The sequence below is a fragment of the Rhamphochromis longiceps genome, linkage group LG22, assembly GCF_057381845.1.
Source record: "Rhamphochromis longiceps isolate RC_006_pf linkage group LG22, R_longiceps_female_GT1.1, whole genome shotgun sequence".
Classification (NCBI taxonomy): Eukaryota; Metazoa; Chordata; class Actinopteri; order Cichliformes; family Cichlidae; genus Rhamphochromis; species Rhamphochromis longiceps.
The window spans coordinates 17177302-17198133 of NC_140577.1; the positions used below are offsets into that span (position 1 = coordinate 17177302).

General features: G+C 43.2%; 2 protein-coding genes across 2 annotated transcripts; one reads left to right on the forward strand and one right to left on the reverse strand.

Annotated features, from left to right (window-relative positions):
* The first annotated feature begins 334 nt into the window (after window positions 1-334).
* Window positions 335-3043, forward strand: hey1 (hes-related family bHLH transcription factor with YRPW motif 1). The gene is made up of 5 exons (XM_085396743.1): window positions 335-520; window positions 639-714; window positions 804-887; window positions 1003-1084; window positions 1282-3043. Exons 1-5 carry the CDS (start codon window positions 435-437, stop codon window positions 1947-1949), a joined length of 996 nt encoding a protein of 331 aa, XP_085252869.1. The 5' UTR covers window positions 335-434; the 3' UTR covers window positions 1950-3043.
* A 2841-nt stretch (window positions 3044-5884) lies between these two features.
* Window positions 5885-17173, reverse strand: stmn2b (stathmin 2b). The gene is made up of 5 exons (XM_085396199.1): window positions 17007-17173; window positions 10991-11086; window positions 10704-10876; window positions 9926-10117; window positions 5885-7735 (listed from the first exon to the last, which is right to left on the reverse strand). The coding sequence occupies exons 1-5, from the start codon at window positions 17023-17025 to the stop codon at window positions 7676-7678; spliced, it is 540 nt and encodes a 179-aa protein (XP_085252325.1). The 5' UTR covers window positions 17026-17173; the 3' UTR covers window positions 5885-7675.
* Window positions 17174-20832: the final 3659 nt, after the last annotated feature.

Genomic DNA, 20832 nt, shown 5'->3' on the forward strand with positions numbered 1-20832 from the left:
TAAAAGGTTTAAAGTTTTGTTTATTGTGAAAAGTAAAAGTCGCAGTCATGGTCATTAAAATGTACTCATAATTTGCAAACGCTCATAAGTCATGACCCACCGCTCTTTTTTACATAAGCTTCCGTTACAGGTGAAAAGTATTGAAGGTTTTTCAGGGCATCGAAACAGCCTCAGAGTGGGAGATCTTAACTCTCCCCCAGCCCTCAAAGCGCACGAAGACGTGCTTGGGCTAACTGCTGTCTTTCAAACCCGAGACAGCTTTGTGATTGGCTGATTTGGCGCGGGTCACCGCCCCCGTTGCCCGACAGCACCGTTGAAATGACACCGTGGGAAAGCTGAGCGCTTCAAACAGAGGCGCTCCGGGCAAACCTGGGCAGAAGCGAGTTTGGCTCACAAAGCTGACGCACTGAAGGAACTACTGCGCACGAATCAAAATGAAGAGGAATCACGATTTTAGCTCCTCGGACAGCGAGCTGGATGAAACTATTGAAGTGGAGAAGGAGAGCGCAGATGAGAATGGGTAAGTCATTTGGCCCTGAAGTGTTTCCTTCCTCTGAAGTGGTTCAAGTTTGTGAATATCTCTGTAAAACTTTACTGTGCGGATATTGACCAAACCTCCCCGTTCCACCTTCTTTCAGGAATATGAGCTCCCCTCTCGGCTCCATGTCTCCCTCAACATCCACTCAGGTGCAGGCGAGGAAAAGGCGTCGAGGAGTAAGTGAATTTATCTTTCTTGACCTTGTTTGTCACCAAATGTCACATTTAGCAGGTCTCATCTCTAATCTTTAATGATCTTTTCTCAGATTATTGAGAAGCGACGCCGTGACAGAATCAATAACAGCCTCAGCGAGCTCCGCAGGCTGGTTCCCAGCGCCTACGAGAAACAAGTACGCGAAGTCTCCCAGCCTAATGAGCAGTTAACACTCAGGAAAGCTCACTGTTTACCTAAAATCTGTTGGATTGTTAAAATCTTATCTTTTCCATTTTCTTTCCTCCCTGAAGGGTTCAGCCAAGCTGGAGAAAGCAGAGATTTTGCAGATGACTGTTGATCATCTGAAGATGCTTCATGCTGCTGGAGGCAAAGGTACACTTATTAATTTTAAATATGTTTAAATGAGACACACATAGCTGGTCTGACCAGATCAGCAGTGGAAGTAGTCTCTTTTTGTGTGACTGATATGTCATTATCCCAAAAGCAAGGGCTCAATGGTTCATAACGGTTTCTTTTTTAAAGTTCAGAGGAGTTGGCGGTTATAGAATCTAATTTACTGTCTTCTTCAGGTTACTTTGACGCCCACGCCCTCGCGATGGACTACCGTGGTTTGGGTTTCAGGGAGTGCCTGGCTGAGACGGCTCGTTATCTGAGCATAATCGAAGGCTTGGACAGCGCAGACCCTCTGCGGATCCGTCTAGTCTCTCACCTCAACAACTACGCCAGTCAGCGTGAGGCTCACTCCGGCCTGAGTCACCTGGCGTGGGGTTCTGCTTTCGGATCCCCCGCTGCCCACCTCACACACCCCCTCCTCCTCCAGCACCAACAGGGTGCACCGCTGGCGCCTCTACCCCGCAGCACCACCAGCAGCCCACAAACTCCTCTGTCATCCACCTCCAATTCATCGCCGTCCTCCTCCTCGCCGTCATCCTCCGCGCTGGTTGCAGAGACTCACATCCCGGGCAGGCGCAGCGGCAGCGTCACCCCACACTCCGATCAAGGTCCGATCAGGATTCCCTCCACCACTGCCGCTCCCACCACCGTCCTGCATCCTGCTCTGGTCCCCTCGTCGGCCTCCAAGCTCTCCCCTCCACTCCTCTCCTCTCTCTCGGCGTTCCCCTTCACCTTCAGCACCTTCCCCCTCATCTCACCCACTACTGCCATCAGCCCCCCGACCCAGAACTCCGGCGTGGCCAAACCCTACAGACCCTGGGGTATGGAGATAGGAGCTTTCTGACTAAAATGAAAACTCAATCTGCGCACAGACTCGACTCACTTCCCAGCTGAGCTGGACTCAAGGACTCAAATTCTTTATTTTCCTGCTAAGAAAGTGCTATTTTTTTTCTATGATGGTGATGATGATGATGATGACATCCCACAGAGGATATACCTAGTTATAGTTCTTTTTTTTTTAATCATCTGTAATGTTTTTTTTTGTTGTTGTTGTTCTTTGTATAGAAGAGAAGAAAAAATCAGTGACGAGGGAGACCGTGACTAAAAGGCAACAAGTGTGATTTACTATGTTGATTGATCTCTGTTCCTGCCCACCCCTTTTAGAAGTTTCACCCACTGTAGTCAGTCTATCAGGAATGGCTTTTCCAGATGGTCAAGCAGCCTGTCGAGTTCCTGGGTGAAAGGGGGGGGGACACTTTCACCCTGGAACTCGGGTGTTGGTACCACAGTTACAGGGGATTGAGAGTCACCCCCTATTTACAACATTTTATGGGGTGGAATAACCAAAACCAGGTGCTCGTCTGACTGATAGTGGGAGCAGACGTCAGCTACCAGCTTGGTTAAAACAAAGCTAAATGTGATTTACCCACAGCCTCCAGTGTTCATGTAAAGCGTTGTTATTTAAACTCGCTTCCCTCAACTTAAACTTCCTCTCTACAGTAAATCCTGTCCTTAACAATCAACTGATTAACAGCTTTTTAACAGCTATAGCAAAGTTCCTGCTTCTTCCTAATGTAAAAGATGTTAGGCTGTTTTTTTTCTTCTTATCACCTAGTCTCAAAAGTTTTTTTGCATCAGCGTTTAGAGTCAGAAGTTACCAACAGGAAGCTCATCTCCGTCTGTAAGAACAGTTGTAGTAAATAAAAAGTAAATAACATCATTACATTTCCAAAGCCTGTAGACAGATTTCTAAATGCAATTGCTTTATTTCCAGGTGATGTTTTGGTGTCTCCTAGCAAACCTCACTGTGACTGTGTGCATTTCATGGTTGTACAAAACACAAGCAAGCGCTGACAAATCAGATTTGCCTGCTTTTCAAAGGTCTTGCTGGTGGTAACGACAAGTTCCTTGCAATAAAAAAAGAGTTCTGATAAATCACCTGCGTATTTGTTCAAGTGTGCTGGGATTTTATTCATTGCGGTGTGAATGTGCTTTGGTGTGGTATGGTACGTGTGTTTGCTTGTTGATGCCTCCAGTTGTTTGTGTGTGTGTGTGCAGTACATGGCGACGCCTGGTATCAGATGAGGCTGCTTGTTTCTCTCAGCAGTCCTCTGTGTGTGCACAGGAAACCATTAACAAGGAGGGGATATCCTAGACAATAGCAGCCTGCCTGGCCCCATGTGCTCCGTGGGAACTAGAGGAGGGAAAAAGGAGGGAGGAAAGGTTGGAAGAGGATGAAGGAGGAAAGTAAGGAGGGATGGAGTATTGGGTAGCAGATGAAGAGAAAAGGGCGAAGAAAGCAATGGGAGGGGTGGCAGAGTCAAAGGAGAGAGGGAGCAGGAACCTGTGAGAAAGGAAGTGTGCATCAAAGGTTTTTGTCTCTTTGCCATCATTTCAGCTTGCACCAGCTGCACCTTCTGTTCTCAGCACAGTGGCCCAAATAGTCGGCCCGGTCGCCTGCGTAACTCTGACTCTTTTATTTCTTTGCTGTCGCCTCTCTCCGCTTCTGTCTAGTCATCCTCCTTTCATTTCCTGATGATGATGCAGAGCCAGGTAGTGATGTAAGCCTCTCTGTGCAGCCGAAAGGCAAGATCAGTGAAGTGGAGCGAAGACAGCTTGTCTTTTGTCGCCCTCAACTGGTCATAAGTGGTGCTTCAAGTCGTCGCGGGCAAAGGATGTTTTGTTAATCACAGCAAAATGGGAATATTTCACAAGGAAAAGGACTGAAAGAAGTTAAGGAAACCTATTATGCGTAATGAAATCTTATATTTTTTAGGTTAAAGCAATACAGCAAAAATGCACATTATTCTAATAGCATTAGAATGTTTTCTTGTTATATTAATCCACTGAAAAAGTACATTTTCAAAGTTTATTTTAAAAATGTTTTAGAGCAGATAATAGTACAAACAGATAAGAGTATAAACACTCTCTATAGATGTAATGGAAATGCACAGGCATTTATGCTGTACTTCTATGTCTCCATATAATCTTGATGAACGTTTTAAAAAGCTGGTCATGTATAATAAACAAGTTGGAACCATACAACTCAAATTAAAGCCTCGTAAACTGCCCTTCTACTTGTCATAGCAGGAAAAGCTAATGTGCAAATACGGCCTTCATTATTCTCACTTTCCTTTTATAACTGGGGCTGATGTCAGATTTTCACTTTATGCTTTTTTGTGATCAAATAACAACGTTAACTCAAAATCTGCAGACAGTTATTAAAAAAACAAAAGGCGCTCAATCAAATTCATCATTAGAGGCTGTGATTTTTTCTTTCTTCATGATTTTATGTGTAGTTAGGTACCATCTAATCTGTAATGTTTTATCTATGTTTATGACTTTGTGTCTCTTTTTCTTTGGTGTTTGTGTAAAACAGCTGACTGCAGCACTATGCCCATAACAAATGCCAGAGAAGTTACTTTAGTAGCCTTAAACTGGTTCAGGTATTGATCTCTCACCCCAACCAGTCGGGCAGATGGCCGCCCCTCCCTGAGTCTGGATCTGCCCAAGGTTTCTTCCTGTTAAAAGGGAGTTTTTCCTTCCCACTGTCGCCAAAGTGCTTGCTCATAGGGGTCATTTGATTGTTGGGTTTTTCTCTGTATGTATTATTGTAGGGTCTACCTTACAATATAAAGCTGTTCTCTGATTCGCTCACACTAATGCTAAGTTTTGCAGAACAAATAAATACATGATAAATGTTAAAATAATACATAGGTAGAGTCAGTAAAAATCAGTATTTTTTGTTACTTATTTATATCTAAATATTTAAAATAAAATCAACAATAATTTTAAAAAGTATATAAAACAAAACACAGCATTTTGATAACCTCATGGCATTTATTTCCTGCACAGCTGTATTCATTTTTCACTGATATCTTGTATTCACGATGAGAGAGTCAGACGACTTCTCCAGTCTCAGTGGGGTTAATGGTCTGCCTCGTGCTCCATGTAGCACTCTTTCACAGTCTGAGCCCGATGAATCCTGACGCTGTCACCTTGCAATATCCTCACTGCATGAAGGAAGAAAAACTACACTGATGGAAGAATCTATTTTTTTTTAATGCTGAATCTGGAGTGGACTAACTGAAGCAACCCAAGCTTATAAGCCTGCCCCACAGGCTTGTACTGGGGGCACTAAGCACGATGGGTGCACCACCTTATCCACCTCTCTTTTTACCCTCATACACTCATCAGGAACAGAATTCATCTGAGAACACGACCTTTTTCCTTCAACATCCAGTCCAATCTTCATTCTCCCTACCAAATTAAAGCATGTTTTTTTCCCAGTTTCCCTCAATGATAAGTGGTTTTCTTAAATCTAAAAGCTGTTTAGTCCCAATCCCCTGAGTTCCCTTTGCACTTAGCATGTGGGTATCCGCTAACACACTTCTGTCCTTCCACATTTTCATAATGCATTGTACAGTTCTTTAGCAGTTTCAGCAGTCTCCTTAGTAGTTTTCTTTGCTTGATGCCGGTTAATATTTAGCACCTTCTGGTTTAAGAAATGAGAAACTAATTACTGCATCGGTTAGGGTTAAATAACCTGTTGGCAGCCGAAACAGGTTAATCATTGCAGTAATTATCCAGTGGAAGGCTCATACCTGTTTGCTTAGTTAAATCCAGGTGGTGATTGTTGTACAGTCCAAAGAGTTATTGAAGCTGAATAATTCACCTACAGACGTGTTTATCCACGCATTGTTCTGACCTGACATTTTGTTTCAGTTACATAAAGAAAATAGTCCACTGGAAACACAAGCGTGCAGGAAAGAAGTCAGTCTGAGAGCCGGTTTCATTCACTGAACCCCAAATCTTTATTAACCACTGCTTGCTCACAAAGATATATGTGGAGAGGGGGAAACACACAAATGGATAGAGGAGACAAAGAGAGAGAGTGAGAGAGGCAGGTAGGAGAGTCGCTGTCTGTGCTGAACTTCTGACTGTAATGGTGTTTATTTATATTTAACCGGATCAATATCATATGGCACAAGGGTTGGTTTATCTACCCGCCGTTTCTGAAATACACACACACTTGCACACACACACACTCACACACATTTATGGGTCAACTGTGCGTGCGTGACCAACAGGGTTCAACCTCAGGCTTCAACACCCTGGTTACAAACCATTCGGACACACTCATATACACCTTTACAGATGGAAATACTGTGAATCGCTGCTGCAGTGATACCTGTCTTTATGGCTTAGAAGTCTTTCTTGTGCTGACCTTACAGTGGCATTTAAAGTGTCTCGGAGTGAAGTGCGATGGTTCCCAGTAGGTGATGGCGATGTCGCGGACTACTCTAGCCTTTGTGAAATGGAGAAAACTGGGATTTATTTTGTTTTTTTCTCCAAATTAAGCTTCACAGTAGCAGGTTTTATTATTATTATTTTGTTTTTGCACTTCAGCATTCTCAGGATGCACTTTGTCCCCAGTGGTGTCGTACGTTACAGTAACATGTGATTTAAATGTGACTGGAAGCCTGTTTACAGAGGAATATAAGAGGTCCGCCATTTGTCAGGGATGAGCTTTCCGGTGCCAGATGGACAGAAATTAGCACGCTCTGCCTGAGCTCTGTGGTTGCCTGTGTGGAGAGCATGTGAGTGAGTGCTTTTACAGTAGATATATATATATGTTGTATGTGGAGAGATGAAGAGTTTGCAGACGGAAGGAAGAAGGATGAGGATGGGCTCATTAAATGCTAAAGTGGCCTCCTGTGGTACAGTCACTACCCTACCTCACAGGAGTGGATGTGCGACGACGGCTTGCGGTCCTCACATGAACGCAAAACTGTCCCCCTTTGCCCTCTGTCAGCTTTCCTGCACTTGCTCCTCACTGATTGAATACTGGCATAAACCGGATGGATCTAATTTTGCCTCGCAGATCTGCTGGGTCAGATGAGTAAGCGGCCACTTGCAGGGGCGAAGGGAACTGAGCCAGGATGCGGGCCGTGTGAGGACGCAAGCAGTCACCGCCAACCATCAGCTAGCTGGCAAACTCACAACAAACACCTAAGCCTGTAATCACACAAGAGAAATCTAAAAGAAAAAACATTCTCAGGCTGAAATGAACAAAAAAAAGTAAACATGAAAATGAACAAATTATTACATCCATATATGCAAGGAGAAGAAACTTATATATAAAAATGGCACACTGCAATCAATACTTTTGCTGCTTGTATCGTACTGTATATAACAAAAAAAGGAAGTATTTACAAAAACCACTGTCACTTGTCAATTTGATTTTTTTTTTTCTTTTCCTCTCATTTGAAACGGAGCGAAAACATTCTTTTTTTTGGGAAGAGTGGACAGGATACATTGATCTTTCTTTTGTTTTTAATCATTTTTGCATTTTTCCCACCCCCAACTCCATTTGAAGCTCCCGCTGTGTCGGGGTGGCACCTCAGGCTGTGGTGGTTTGTACTAGTGTAGGGGGGAGTATGGTGGTGGGGGTGGAGAGGTGGGGAAATGTGGGATACGGGTGGGGAAAGGAGCGGGGTGGGGCGTTCCTCAGGGCTGGGGAAGGCGGTGGAGGGTGTGGAGGTGGGACATGGAACCAGTTGGGGTTTCTCACGCTGTCAGTGCTTCTCTCAATTCCTTGTTCCTGCGCACCTCCTGTGCATGCTTCTCCTAGAAAAAACATAAACACACACATTGAGGATGTCACGTTTTTCTCTGCTGCCAGCCGTTTCCTGACATTTTTCCCCCCTTGTTCACAGCAACAGTTTCCCTATGCTGACCCTTGGACTTCATTTCCCCTCTTGCTATATTTACCAGCCGTGACAGCACGGCTTGTATTGTTTTCCTCTTTCGAGTCCATGTATGTGTGTGCGAATGTGTGTTTGTGCAGTAAAATCTATTTCCAGACCTACTACCCAAAGGCAATTTTGAGTTTAAATGTCATTCTGTCTTTTGCTAATGATAACTTGATAAATGTGCAAGACTTTTCAAAATGATGGTGGAGAACACGAGTACTGAATAAGCAACTAACTCCCAACTGGTGGTGACTGTCCTTAGCTTGCTAAACAAGCTAGCCTTAGCTAGATTGTCCAAGTATGACCTCAGTCACACAGAAAAAGAAAAAGAAAAAAAAAAGGTATTCAGTATCAGGTTTGCTAGAGGTGTCACGAGCAAAGAGGGTGCTGCACCATAACCCCACCCATGTGACTGCTTTGACTGCTAACAGATTGCCTGTAGTCTGCATGGAAGACACTGATTGCAAACGCCTGCTAGTGCTAATGAAACTTGAAAAAGTGCGACGTTGTGTCCTGCCACTCCAACCAATATTTTACAAAAAGTGGTGTTATCTTTGTTAGAGACGTGCTTTACTGCTGCGTAACAAGTATTTGGCAAGTGTTTGCAGACAAATTGGCATCTTCCATGCAACGATGGGCAACTGCAGCAATCTGCTAGTGGCCAAGGCAATCACAAAGAGGTTTTGCTGGGACGCCATGTACCTGTCTATGAAACAATTTCACATAGTAACAGCAATTAAGCTCCTGCATCGACGCCCCAACTGATTGGGTAATAACTTTTCCTTAGCAACCACTGGTTACAGCAACTGCCAACAAGCATTTCCAACCAGTCGGGGAACACACATTTTTTCTTAGCAACTGGTGGTTGTCAAGCAGTTCCCAACTGGTCTCTAGGCCTGTGTGGGTGCGGTTAATGATAAGCTTTGGCCCTTCAGAAAATATACAACCCGTTCTCACTCCCAAAGCGTAACATTTTACGCTAGGTGACAAATCGTCACCATATTACGTTTTCGGCTACCCACCACGTTCCTAAATGACGACCTCGGAAAAAGAGGGAATATGAGAACCGTCTGGACTGAACCTACACATGTTCGCTCTTTTTCTTCAAATCGCTTAGAAACACGCTATTTAACATCATTAAAGTCCTGGTTAAGGTCAGGAATAAGGTTATGGTCAGGGCTAGGGATAAGGTTAGGTTTAGGGCTGGAATACAGGGCTGGAACGTCTATTACCGCGGGAGCGTCATTGCACTGGATTCCAGCCATAACCCGCCGCGTACCATAAGAACGCCGAAGGTCTCCTTTCGCGTTCCTCAGGAACGCCGCGGGACGTGACAAAACGTCGACATGTTACGCCTCGGGAGTGAGAACGCTCTGAAATATAACATGGCAGAGGCTGTTGAAGCTTCAGACCAGTGGGTGATGTGACAGTAGCTACGTGTATCTTTTGTATACTGAGTAATGGGGGCTGATCGTGATCAGCTAACAAGCATTCATTAGCCTAGCTTAATAATATGGTTCCTATTTATTCTTGTCTTTATGAACATGAGAATATTATCCAGTACTTCAGCTCTAAAACACATTTGTCTTTACTGGTTTGTTTCATTGTCAGATTCATAACTGTAATAAAACATTGATGGTAATTATGTCACTGTGTGTAACGGCAGAGTCACTTTCAGTTTGTTCAGCTGTTTGTTTTGGACTCTTATAGCAAAGACAAATGTTATTAAGTTTTCATAGTGCGAATCAGAAAATAGCAGATACTACTTTGACTTAGTGATAGATTTATGAATACAAGCACAACACAAGGTAGCTTTTCTTTAAGATTTCTCAGCTTTTCTGAGGTCACACCGTCAATATTTTGTCTGGGGATTTTGTAGTTGGAGCAACACAACGAGAATGACCGTTTCTTATTCACACTGACATCAGTATGTATTATACACAATATGAAGTAACAACTAAAATATTTATTTGCCTGTTTGCAAAGTCTCACAGTGACATAATTTTTATTATTAGCCGGATAATAAGAAGAATAATTTTCAGATGGGACTCTCTCCGCTCCTCACCTTCTCCTGCAGGCGCTCCATCATGGCGGCCAGGTAAGCCATCCGGTTCTCCTCGATTTGCTCCATCTTCATCTGGAGCTTCTCTTCAGCCATGCGGCTGAAGTTGCTGTTTTCCTCCATGGCCTTCATCAGCACGTCGCGCTCGTGCTCTCGCTTCTCAGCCAAGGTCTGAAGCACATGCGCCTCCTGGCACTGGAGGAGGAAGAGGAGAAGGAGAAAGAAGAGAGAAGATGTCTTCCTAAATTTGTTCTTAAATGTGATTTACTGAAATCTGACCACTCATTGATTTATGTCTCTGAGAGTGAGTCAGAGATGGTGCAACAGATGCAGATGTTTAAACGATCTAGGAAAAGGTCTTTCCTCACCGGCTTAATTTTTTTAAAAACTATAATGAATTATTTACTATGTATTATAATTTATATTTCCTGACAGTATTGGGTAGTCGGAGTTAAAAAAAAATCAGTGATATTGATTGGTTGATTGATTTGGTGCTGGTTTGTTGGATTCGTCAGGTGCTGGACTCACTCTATTGACATTCGAATCAATGGGATGCAGGAATTAGCCGATGTCAGCCTCGATTTTTCATGACAGGCTTGAGGGTGCAGCAGCCAATGTGATGCACATTTATGTGAAATTAGATTTCAAGGGAAGCCAACCGATTATAACATCATAGCAGCAATATTTTGTAAGCTCGAAGATGATTTTGTGCTTTTGTTTGGCATTATTTTGTTTTCTTACACTTGATGTTTTTGTGTCTCTGTGGGGGGAAAATCCTTACCCGTCTTCGGTCCTCAGCTGCCTCCAGCTTCTTTTGGATATCCTCCAGGGAAATGTCCCTCTTTGGGGGACTGGTGATGCAGTGGGCCACTTCAGATACAGGGGAGGTCGGCTTCAGGATGACCTCAAAGGCCTGGCCTGAGGCGCGCTTGTTAATGGGCTTTATGTCCATATCTGCATGCGTGTGCAACAAAAACGAACAAAAGAAAGACAATTCTCACTTTTCTCTGCCTTTCTTTCTTCCTTCAGGTGCTTTTGGATAAAACAGGAGGCTTATATCCACCCTACCTTCATAGTCGCCCATGATATTTTTGCGGCTCTCGGGATACAGACAGGAGCAGATGAGCGAGAGAACTGAAATCTCCTTCATCTTCTCTTTGTAAGCTGCGGATACAAATGTGAAATATTACTTCTGCTTACTTTGCTGTCGTGCACACTTAGGGCCGCGCCTCTAACATGCACACAGGCAAAATATTAACCCAGTAACACAGAAAAAAGATGAAACATCTGTAACCTACTTCTACTTCCACGGGAGGTCTTTGATGTAAATATTAACATTTTTGGAGGGATAATTATTCATCAAGACGTCCAAAAGGAAATCTCATCAAAGGATGTCTGCTGCAGCTGAACTGCTCAGGGTTTTGCAGACATTTTGAGGCTTTTGTTTCCACTGAGGGGAGCATGACGGATGTGTCCTTACTTGACCTAATTTCCCCAACAGTCAAGATGCTTCCATCCCCACAGGATTCTCCACACATCATTAGCTATGCATTTATTTCGGCCTATTATTTATTAACGCCGGCAGACCAACGCCCTTGTGCTCCACAGCTTTTCTGTAGGTAATCAGCGATTAGTTGTATGGTTTTCAGGTAATTTTAGAAGCCAGATAATCTTTGGGTTTTTTATCTTCTTAGACTGTGGCTTATGGATAGAGGAGGCTAACAGCTACTGGTTTAGCTTATCAGCATAGCACAGCAGTATGGCTGTCCATCCCATGGTCCATTTACAGTCCAAAAACTTAATAACATTGAAGTGAAGCTGGCAGCAATTCATAGTTGCTGTGTTTGGCAACCTACGCCCCTGCAGGGAGGAACAAATACTCCGAAGGGCAGACAGAAAATAAAAGTATGAAAAGAACAACCTTGTGTAACCTTGTTCTTTTTTCTTTTTTTTCATTCTTGTGTTTTTGGCACCTACTCCTTTGTAATTTGTGCTTTAAGTTCAGCAGCAGTCCCAGCAGAGAGAAGGCAAAAGTATCTGCAACACGCTGCAGGTTGTGAAATATTCTGCGTTTGCACATCTGTCAAGGTGCACTGCCTCATGGGGCAGATTTGCATGCCAACTGTCATTGTATGGCATAATCCATCACCCAGAGCACAAGGCCTTCAGGGCTGAAATGTGGCACATTGATTCATGATTTGCAGAAGGCCACAGTACCAACGTCTGAAATTAGATTTACTGGGAAAGAGCTTCTCTGTGGTGGGGTACAGTGTGATTAATACAAGCCGCTTCTTTTCTCTCATTCCCTTCTCACTCTCTCACTCTCACTCCCTGCGTCTCACTTTCTGCCCTGCAGACGGGCAGACGCCACCGTAATGTGATAAACTCTCAGATGTAGCTCTTGCTATTCTCCGATGGCCTTGTTAGCCCCTTCCCTGAGGAGGAAGAGGGAAAGAGTAAGAGCACAGCAGGAGGGAGGCTGATAAAAAAAACGAGAATTATTGGAAGAAAGGAGAGAGAGAGAATAGGAATGAAGATGAAAGAAACAGAAAAGAGTGCAATTTCTATGAGATGAAAGGAGAGAGAGAGTGAAAAGGGGTGAGAGGGGGAGAAAACACTCGAGTGGTGAGGTGTAGCCCTGCGATGGTGCCAACGCCTTTCTGACTTAAAATGAAATCACAGACGGAAGGATTATCAGCTCCCTCCACCGCTGACTGCCCTCAGGACAGCTAAATGGAAGGAGCCAAGTCAGGTGGATGCCACTTAAACTCATAATTACTGGACTGCACCATTTCTGCTGATGGGGGTGGGGGAGGGTGTCACTGGCTCATTACTGGGCTGTGTATATGTCAAGGCCCAGCAGCCATGTTCTCGTATGTACAACTCCACTTGACAGCTAAAGACTCAGACAGTTAACAATTCAGTGGAGCAGATAATTTGGGTTAATGGAGCAGATCAGTAGATATTCCTCTTTACTGGTTGCTGAGTCTGGGCGGGTCCTTTTTTTTCCTGTGGATCTACAGTTTCTGCAGTTCTGGCTGCAACTAATGATTTTTTCATAATCTGTTAATTCGATGGTGATTTTCTTGAAAAATTGGTTAATCACTGAAGTCTCTAGTTAAGAGGAGCTTGTTAGGTATCTCATTTTAGCTGGAAAAAAGCAGCATATCACATAAAAAAGGAGACTTTATCTGTATTGATGGACGAGTGGATAAATTCGCCCATGATTGCAGCTCTATCCTGGTTATTAATAAAGGTGCAAAAACTTTTTTTTGCTTTTCTATGACTGTTAAATTAAATTGATTCTCTTAAGAAGAACCGCTTGCTGTGAACTGAAACAGCTCTCCATGTCTGAAACCCACATTCCCCCCCCCCTTTCATTTCCATAATCAAAAATATATGAGAGTCACTATTATGTAGAAACATTAAAGTGCTACTGTATTCCTCCTGAGAGAATTCCTTCTGTAAGCAGTGTAATAATATGGTCATTCCCAGAGGATCACAAACATTAAAATGGCTAGCTACGGCGTTCCAAACAAAGGTTTCTGGCAGAGCTTCAGGCGTGCTGAAGCGATATATGTCAGTTTAAGATGAGATGAAGTAATTTCAGACGGGGACATCAACACTTTACTGCTCCCACTCCAATCCATCAGGCTGGTTCCAACCAGTCAGAGCTGCTCCTCCCGTCCCACAACCACAGACACAGCCATCAAACTGCACTTCCTCTTCCAATCCATCAGCCGAAAGAGTGCAGATCATCAATATCCACACTACCTCCACCCCCGCAAGCATCCCTCTTCCCCAGCACCTTCTGCATCCCCAAGCCTCCGTCTCATCTGTCGCTGGTGCACTCTCCCTCTCACTCTCTTTCTCTATTTTTTCACCCACGCTCCCAGCATCTCCTCAGAGAGAGTGCGTTGCCACAAACCGCCACACCCCTATTTGGTATTTTTCCTGGAACCTTCCACCCCCCCCCCTCAGCCACACTGTTCCTCCCTTCTTCTTCATGCAGTCTTAAAAAACACCATTACAAGAATTTATGGGATAGTCACGTTGAGTAAAAAGGCACACGGGGTGGAAAAACAAATGAAATGACACTCTTAGCAGCACTAGGAGCAAATTGGCTACAAAACTTGCCCTACAAAATATGACCCTGTGCATCAAATCTCCACTGCCCTCTTGGGTGCTGTAGAGTCACAGCAGTGCGAGTTTGGCGCTCCTGTTCGGCACATACCAGCCCTTTACAGTCAAATCGCCCATCAGCAATAAAATCACAAGGTTATTAAGAGCAAAATTAGCCATTACGGGAAATATTAGAGCAGCCGGACGATAAAGGGCAAGTAGGGAAAATTTCTAATAGCTATCAATATGTGAGCCTGCAGCTAACAGCCACAATTAATATCATCAGCTGAGCATCACAAGCAAAGAGGATCAAATCCCCCCAATTTTAGTATGTTTTAGCACTTTTGCTTGAAACATGACAGTCTGTGCTCAAATGCGCGAAAATATCAGTAAAAATGCTGACAACTGTTCCCTGGAAATGAAGGAAAGAGGTATGGACACGTGAACATACAGAAACCGAGTATATGAGTATACAAAGTGGGAGAAAATGTTGTCATTTGAAAGCTGATCATAGACATCTCGCTAAGCTGACAGTGTGATGGATGTCTACAAATCACTTGCAGGTAGATGCTGCTCCCCTAGGTGATGATGACAGGCTGTACGGCTGTGACGTAGTTATTTAGTGTGCTCTAATATCTGTAATATAAACCCAAACTAACTGCATACACCAAATACTATCATTAATCAACAAACTGCTTAAATCAAGGTGGTGAATATGCGGATACTGTGCCAGGAAATATTAAAAGGGAAAATTCGGTTTCTAATGCATGTTTAAAATAATGAGGTTGTGTCTATAAGATACTCTTGAGTCTGTAGAGAACAACCAGACTTGCCAAGGATGTTAAAATGTCTGAACTGTCTTTAACCCACATGTAAATTTTTATGACCACATCATGGATCACCACTGGACTGATGTCACCTCTTCCTCTGGCCTATCTTAAAAAGCAACAGTCATCTGAACCAGTAATGGGAGTGTGCTGCATAGATCGATGGAGTGATTAATCAGGATGAACTGGAAAGGGCAGAGCGAGCGCATCCTCCTCCAAGGCCAGTGCCCTATTTCGCAATTTTAAAGAAAGTGACTCGGCTCTGCATCAAAATTTAATGGCTTCTCCTTTTAGCTGTGCTCCGCCTCCCCGTCAGGTTTTCGCAGAGCAGTTTTTAGCGTGATCTTGCAGGCAGGCAGACATGGAGACAGACAAACAAACCTGAGAGACATGTGAAGATGAGATTTGGGATGTGCCGTTATCTGAGCTGCTTTTGTTGTGTGCACAGATTTTATGGAGCTAGTTGAATAACCACACCTAATTGGATATGACAAGTGGACCTGATAGGGATCAGGAAGAGTGCTTAGAAGCCTTAAAGCACACAGGAGTGGTCCTGATCTATATTATACTGTCAAGAATTTAAGATAACCAACAAAATCACATGTTTCTGGTGGCATTTATCATCCCTTTCTGTCCTTACATATAGTTGTATAATTTTCAACGTGAAACAGCAGTTTGGTTCTGAAACATTAAGACTATTCTTGCGCTTCTGCACAACCTACATGAACTCAGCGACCCGATGAATGCTGACTGGCATGATGGCGGAGTGTCTGCTCCATGCCCATCCCTTCCTGTCCGCCTGTCCACAGCTCAAATCACGGAGGAAAAAAGAGAAGGCGTAGGAGGACAAGGAGGAAGAGGAGAAGGGGGAGGGGGGGGGGGGAATAAATGTAACAGCCAGGGTTTAGTTGCTGGTTTCACTGAGTGCAGACACGAGGACCCTTACCGCTGTCCCTCAGCGTGCCCCTGCATCCATCAGCATGTCAACCATGCAGAAAACAAACACACCATCCCCTAGACTGACCACACACACACTGCTCTTTTTCTCCTCAAACACACACGCACACACGTTAGTGGTGGGCAGGGCTTCTTTTTTAGCAACCCTGCAGCTCCCATGCAGTGTTTATGGTCTGAAGAGGAGATGGGTTAAAAAGCCCAAATGAAACCGGGATGTTGAGATGCATTTACTGACACAAGGCCTTCCACCTGCCACAGCATGCATCCCATTTTATCCCCTCCCACCCCCCGAATATTTATGCCAAATGCCGTCATGTTTGCCTTCAAGCATCATTTGCAGCCCGATCATAAAACTCTTATCAAATATAATAGCTGTCAAATATAATTACTGTCAATAACCTTGCCAACAGGAATGATGTCTAATATTTCCGTCCCTTGTTGTAAATTCTTCCCTGGAATGCGAAGCAGTTCCTTTTCTTTCTTTCTTTCTTTTTTTCCTTCCCCCTCTCTATCTCTCTTTGATTCACGTCTTTGGCGGTAACCACAAAATTGGTTCAGCGGGCTTTAGACAGCGCAGCTACATAGGATGGCCCAGTTTTAATAATGAGATTTGTCACGGGGAAATATTTCACACCCTTGGAGAGCGGCTGGGTTGCTTTGAAGGGACCGTAGATGTTGGGTGGGGTCGCTGGCGCTGCATTATGCTGCACGGCTCTGAGTCAGGCAACAAGAGGCAGGTGCGGCAGGCAGGCATCGACAAGATGATGCTGTGCAGGCTGGGAAAACAGCCCGGCTTTTGCATTTATGGAGTATTTATGTATATGTTTTTTTTCTTTCAGCTGAATAAATAAATATGCGTCATTCACACGGCAAACTGAACCTCAAACTCCCCTCACTGATTGACACCGAACTGGATTTACAATTAGACAAAATCGATTAGACTTTTAAAGACCAAAATAATATTTAATAATAATAATGAATCTTCAAAATGCTGCATCAGATTTACAACTTCATCACATATTTAGCAGCGACTTGCGGAGGAGTCTGGCCGCTCCCTCCCAACAACCCTCAGCATCCTTTTGTGCCATGGGTGTCGCCACTGCCTCTCATCCTCCTCAAACTGCGAATCCGCTGTAATGTCACTAAAACACACACACGTAATAAAGTGCAAAACTCACCGATCGCGGTCTTAGCCATTTCTGTACGGTAGTGCCTGGGCGGGTTGACCGGAGGAGTGTGCGTCAGTTGCTGGATGCTATCTCGGGGTGAAGGGACTGCTGGTAAGGCACTGAGTCAGCAGAGACGGGGGGTGCCGGTGCGCCTGGTGGTCTGTGACGAGCTGCGTCAAGCAGCTGGCCAATAACGAAGGCATGAGCGGAAGTGCGCACCCCTCCGGAATAAAAGTAGCCATGAATCATTTTACTGAGGGACCAAAGAGTGGAAGCAAAAATAAATAATTACAAAATAATATTTAAAAAATAAAAATATAATATAACAATAAACTAACAAACAAACAAATAAATAATATTTGCACAGCAGCATTTATACAAGACTCAAGTCTCAAAATGTTTTAGTCTAACAAAGAATTTTTTTCTTGCTTCAAATTAAAACAGACAACGCAGAATTAATATCGGAATAAAATGCAATAAGAAATGCACTGAAAAATAAATGCTGGTGTCATGGCTCCAACTTATAAACGCGATGGCTTAAATAACCGGAATATGTACGGTTTTTTCTTTTTTAAGCACTATAAAATCTATAAACAAATTACATTAAATTTAGAACTGAAAACTGGTTTTCTCATTGCCAGCTAACATTTTATACAGCCAGACAATAATCATAAACTCTTAACAGGTGCATGTGAAGTATATGTAATATGCTAAGAGGAGAGAATATTTGTTTTTTGTTTTTTTTATTTGTTTGCTTGTTTTTTAATTAAACTGTGAGGCTCCCCAACAATTTGCGTAAACGTCAAACATTATGGAAAAGCTAAATATATTCTAAATACGTGTGTTTTATTTTGAAATCAATTGCAGGGACTCCCAACATCTAATCCAGTTGATTTGGCGGTGCCTGTAATGAGCGCTTTACCATGTAATGCACTCTACCACAGTCTCCTCTCCTCCAGGCAAACTCTGACACACCTAATGTCCTCCTGCATAACAGAGCGCCAACCCTGCTGTGACAGCTGATAGTGAGGGAGTCTCCTCTTTTGTTTCTGATAAACGGTTAGAGGTGAAACAATTGTGTGTGTGTGTGTGTGTGTGTGTGTGTGTGTGTGTGTGTGTGTGTGTGTGTGTGTGTGTGTGTGTGTGTGTGTGTGTGTGTGTTTATATCTATATCTATATATCTATGGGTATATAAAGATGTAAAGCTAGCTATATGCAAAGGCAAAAGACCACCAAACTTGAATTATTAAAAGAATAGCCTCTAGGTGGCAGCAAATCTCAAGTCTGTAGGGTACGCGGAGAAAAGTTCCTGTCAAAACTGGCAATAACAATACATCAACTAATGACTCAAAAAAACATCATCCAATATCCAAGAAAATGCACCTAATATGATATATAAAAGAAATACAGGCAAACAGAAAATGTAAGTCCATTGTTAGTTACTATTGAATTTTCATTCATTAATCTATTGTCTATATTTCCTCTTTGAATAATCATTTATTCATCATTTTGTTCATTTATTTTACTGTGTATAATGTATCTTATGTATTTATTTATTTTCTGATATATTGATATTCTGTCTGTGTCTGCAAATTGTGTCAACCCCAGGAACCATGATACAAGGTATTTGCAGAAATAGAAGGCAGAGAACAGCAAAAGGACGAAAAAGATGAGAACATTAACACTATAGTAGCATTTCCAAAGAAAGCTATCAGAGATTGGTGGAATGCCTGACCTTATTTCCACTAGACAGGAAATTGCACTCCCTTTTCTCTTTTTCAATTTTATTTCCAAAAATTTGAGCACAAAGATAGAATTTCTTTAGAGGTTTTTTCCATACTATCCTAAAGTACAGGGTCCTTATCACAAAGCATGCGCTTGCATAGATAACAAAGTCGTTATGTGCCCACTGTTTATTCATGTGTAGTGAGAGGTTCTGTAAAAAGCCAATGTTTAACTAGGCCCAACAATATACCAATGTTTGTAGCTGTGGCTTGTAATAAGGTGGCATGAATGGAATAAATGGCCTGTATTTATATAGCGCTTTACTAGTCCCTAAGGACCCCAAAGCGCTTTACATATCCAGTCATCCACCCATTCACAAACACATTCACACACTGGTGATGGCAGCTACATTGTAGCCACAGCCACCCTGAGGCGCACTGACAGAGGCGAGGCTGCCGGACACTGGCGCCACCGGGCCCTCTGACCACCACCAGTAGGCAACGTGTGAAGTATCTTGCCCAAGGACACAACGACCGAGACTGTCCAAGCCGGGGCTCAAACCAGCAACCTTCCGATTACAAGGCGAACTCCCAACTCTTTAGCCACGATCGCCACTCGCAATTTACAACTCAAACCATTTACTAGGCTAAAGTAAAATAACTTTAACCTAGTAAACGGTTTGAGCCTCTTCATCCTTTCTATTTGTTGTTTTATTATTTATGGGATTCTACTGATGTACAGTTACTACTTATTACATAAACCTGTTCAATAGTTCATTAATGCAAATATCTGATCAGCCAATCACATGGCTGTAAATCAGTACGGGTCGACCTACTGAAGTTTTAATTGACCAGCATAATTTGAAAGAAAGAAGATTTCAATTATTTTGGTCTCAAAAAGAGAAGATATCCAGTGAGCAGCAGTTGGGTGAAAAAGTCTCTCTGAAGAGCAGATGGGCTACAGCAGCAGAAGACCACACTTGGTGCCACTGCTGTCAGTTGAGAACAGGAAACTGATGGTATAATTCCCATGGGCTCACCAAAACTGAACAGCAGAAGAGTGGAAGAATGTAAATAACATGAAATAAAGGGTGTCTGTCTCTGCGTTTGCCCTGTGTAAGACTTTCAACCTGTCAGGGTGTACCCTGCCACTCGCCCTGTGATAGTAGGGATAGGCTCAACAGTTCAGGCTCGTGCTGGTGGTGTAATGGTGTGGGGACAGGGGCGGATCTAGAGAAATTTTCTTAGGGTGGCATGGAAATGAAATGGGGTGGCGAAATAAAGCCATCCCATTATGGTTAAAATGATTCAAATGTAGTAAATATACACGTTTCATATAAATATTATATAAATATTGTATAACTTGACAGCACGGTGGCACGATGGTTAGCACTGTTGCCGCACAGCAAGAAGGTCCTGAGTTCAATTCCAACATCAGGCCGGGGTCTTTCTGTGTGGAGTTTGCATGTTCTCCCTGTGTTTGCGTGGGTTCCCTCCGGGTACTCCGGCTTCCTCCCACCGTCCAAAGACATGCAGCTTGTGGGGATAGGTTAATTGGATAATCCAAATTGTCACTAGGTGCAGATGAATGTGAGTGCGAATGGTTGTCTGTCCCTGTGTGTTGGCCCTGTGACAGACTGGCGACCTGTCCAGGGTGTACCCTGCCTCTCGCCCTATGACACCTGGGATAGGTGCCAGCACCCCCGCGACCCTGAAAAGGATAAGCGGAAGCGAATGGATGTATAACTTAATTATTCTCTGTAGCCCTCATAATTAAACATTTCAGTTACATAAAACATGTGCATTTTGATTTTATGCACTGTATAGCCTTTATAAGAAATAAACGAATATATTTATACAATCAAAATCCACAGAAAGCTATACCACATGGGGCGGTTCATTTACAGACACAAGTATAACTTAAGTTTCACTGTTTTTTGTTAGAAAAAAAATCAAATTGTTACATGCTTAAATTAACAATTTTCTGAACCATTTGTTAATATTGGTGGTGGTGGTGGGGGGTAACATTATGCAATATATTCAGTTTTAGAATTTATATTCAGGGTTAACTGTAGCTAGGCTCAAAGTGTTAATGCTATCTTTTTTTTAAT

What these genes read in the sequence shown, in the direction of transcription:
- hey1 (XM_085396743.1), top strand. Translation starts at nt 435, where the DNA reads ATGAAGAGGAATCACGATTTTAGCTCCTCGGACAGCGAGCTGGATGAA. An exon ending in CGAGGAAAAGGCGTCGAGGA is followed by an intron (nt 715 to 803) that starts GTAAGTGAATTT and finishes ATCTTTTCTCAG; the next exon opens with ATTATTGAGAAGCGACGCCG. An exon ending in TCATGCTGCTGGAGGCAAAG is followed by an intron (nt 1,085 to 1,281) that starts GTACACTTATTA and finishes TGTCTTCTTCAG; the next exon opens with GTTACTTTGACGCCCACGCC.
- stmn2b (XM_085396199.1), bottom strand. An exon ending in TATCATGGGCGACTATGAAG is followed by an intron (nt 10,877 to 10,990) that starts GTAGGGTGGATA and finishes ACACGCATGCAG; the next exon opens with ATATGGACATAAAGCCCATT. An exon ending in CAGCTGAGGACCGAAGACGG is followed by an intron (nt 10,118 to 10,703) that starts GTAAGGATTTTC and finishes TTCCTCCTCCAG; the next exon opens with TGCCAGGAGGCGCATGTGCT.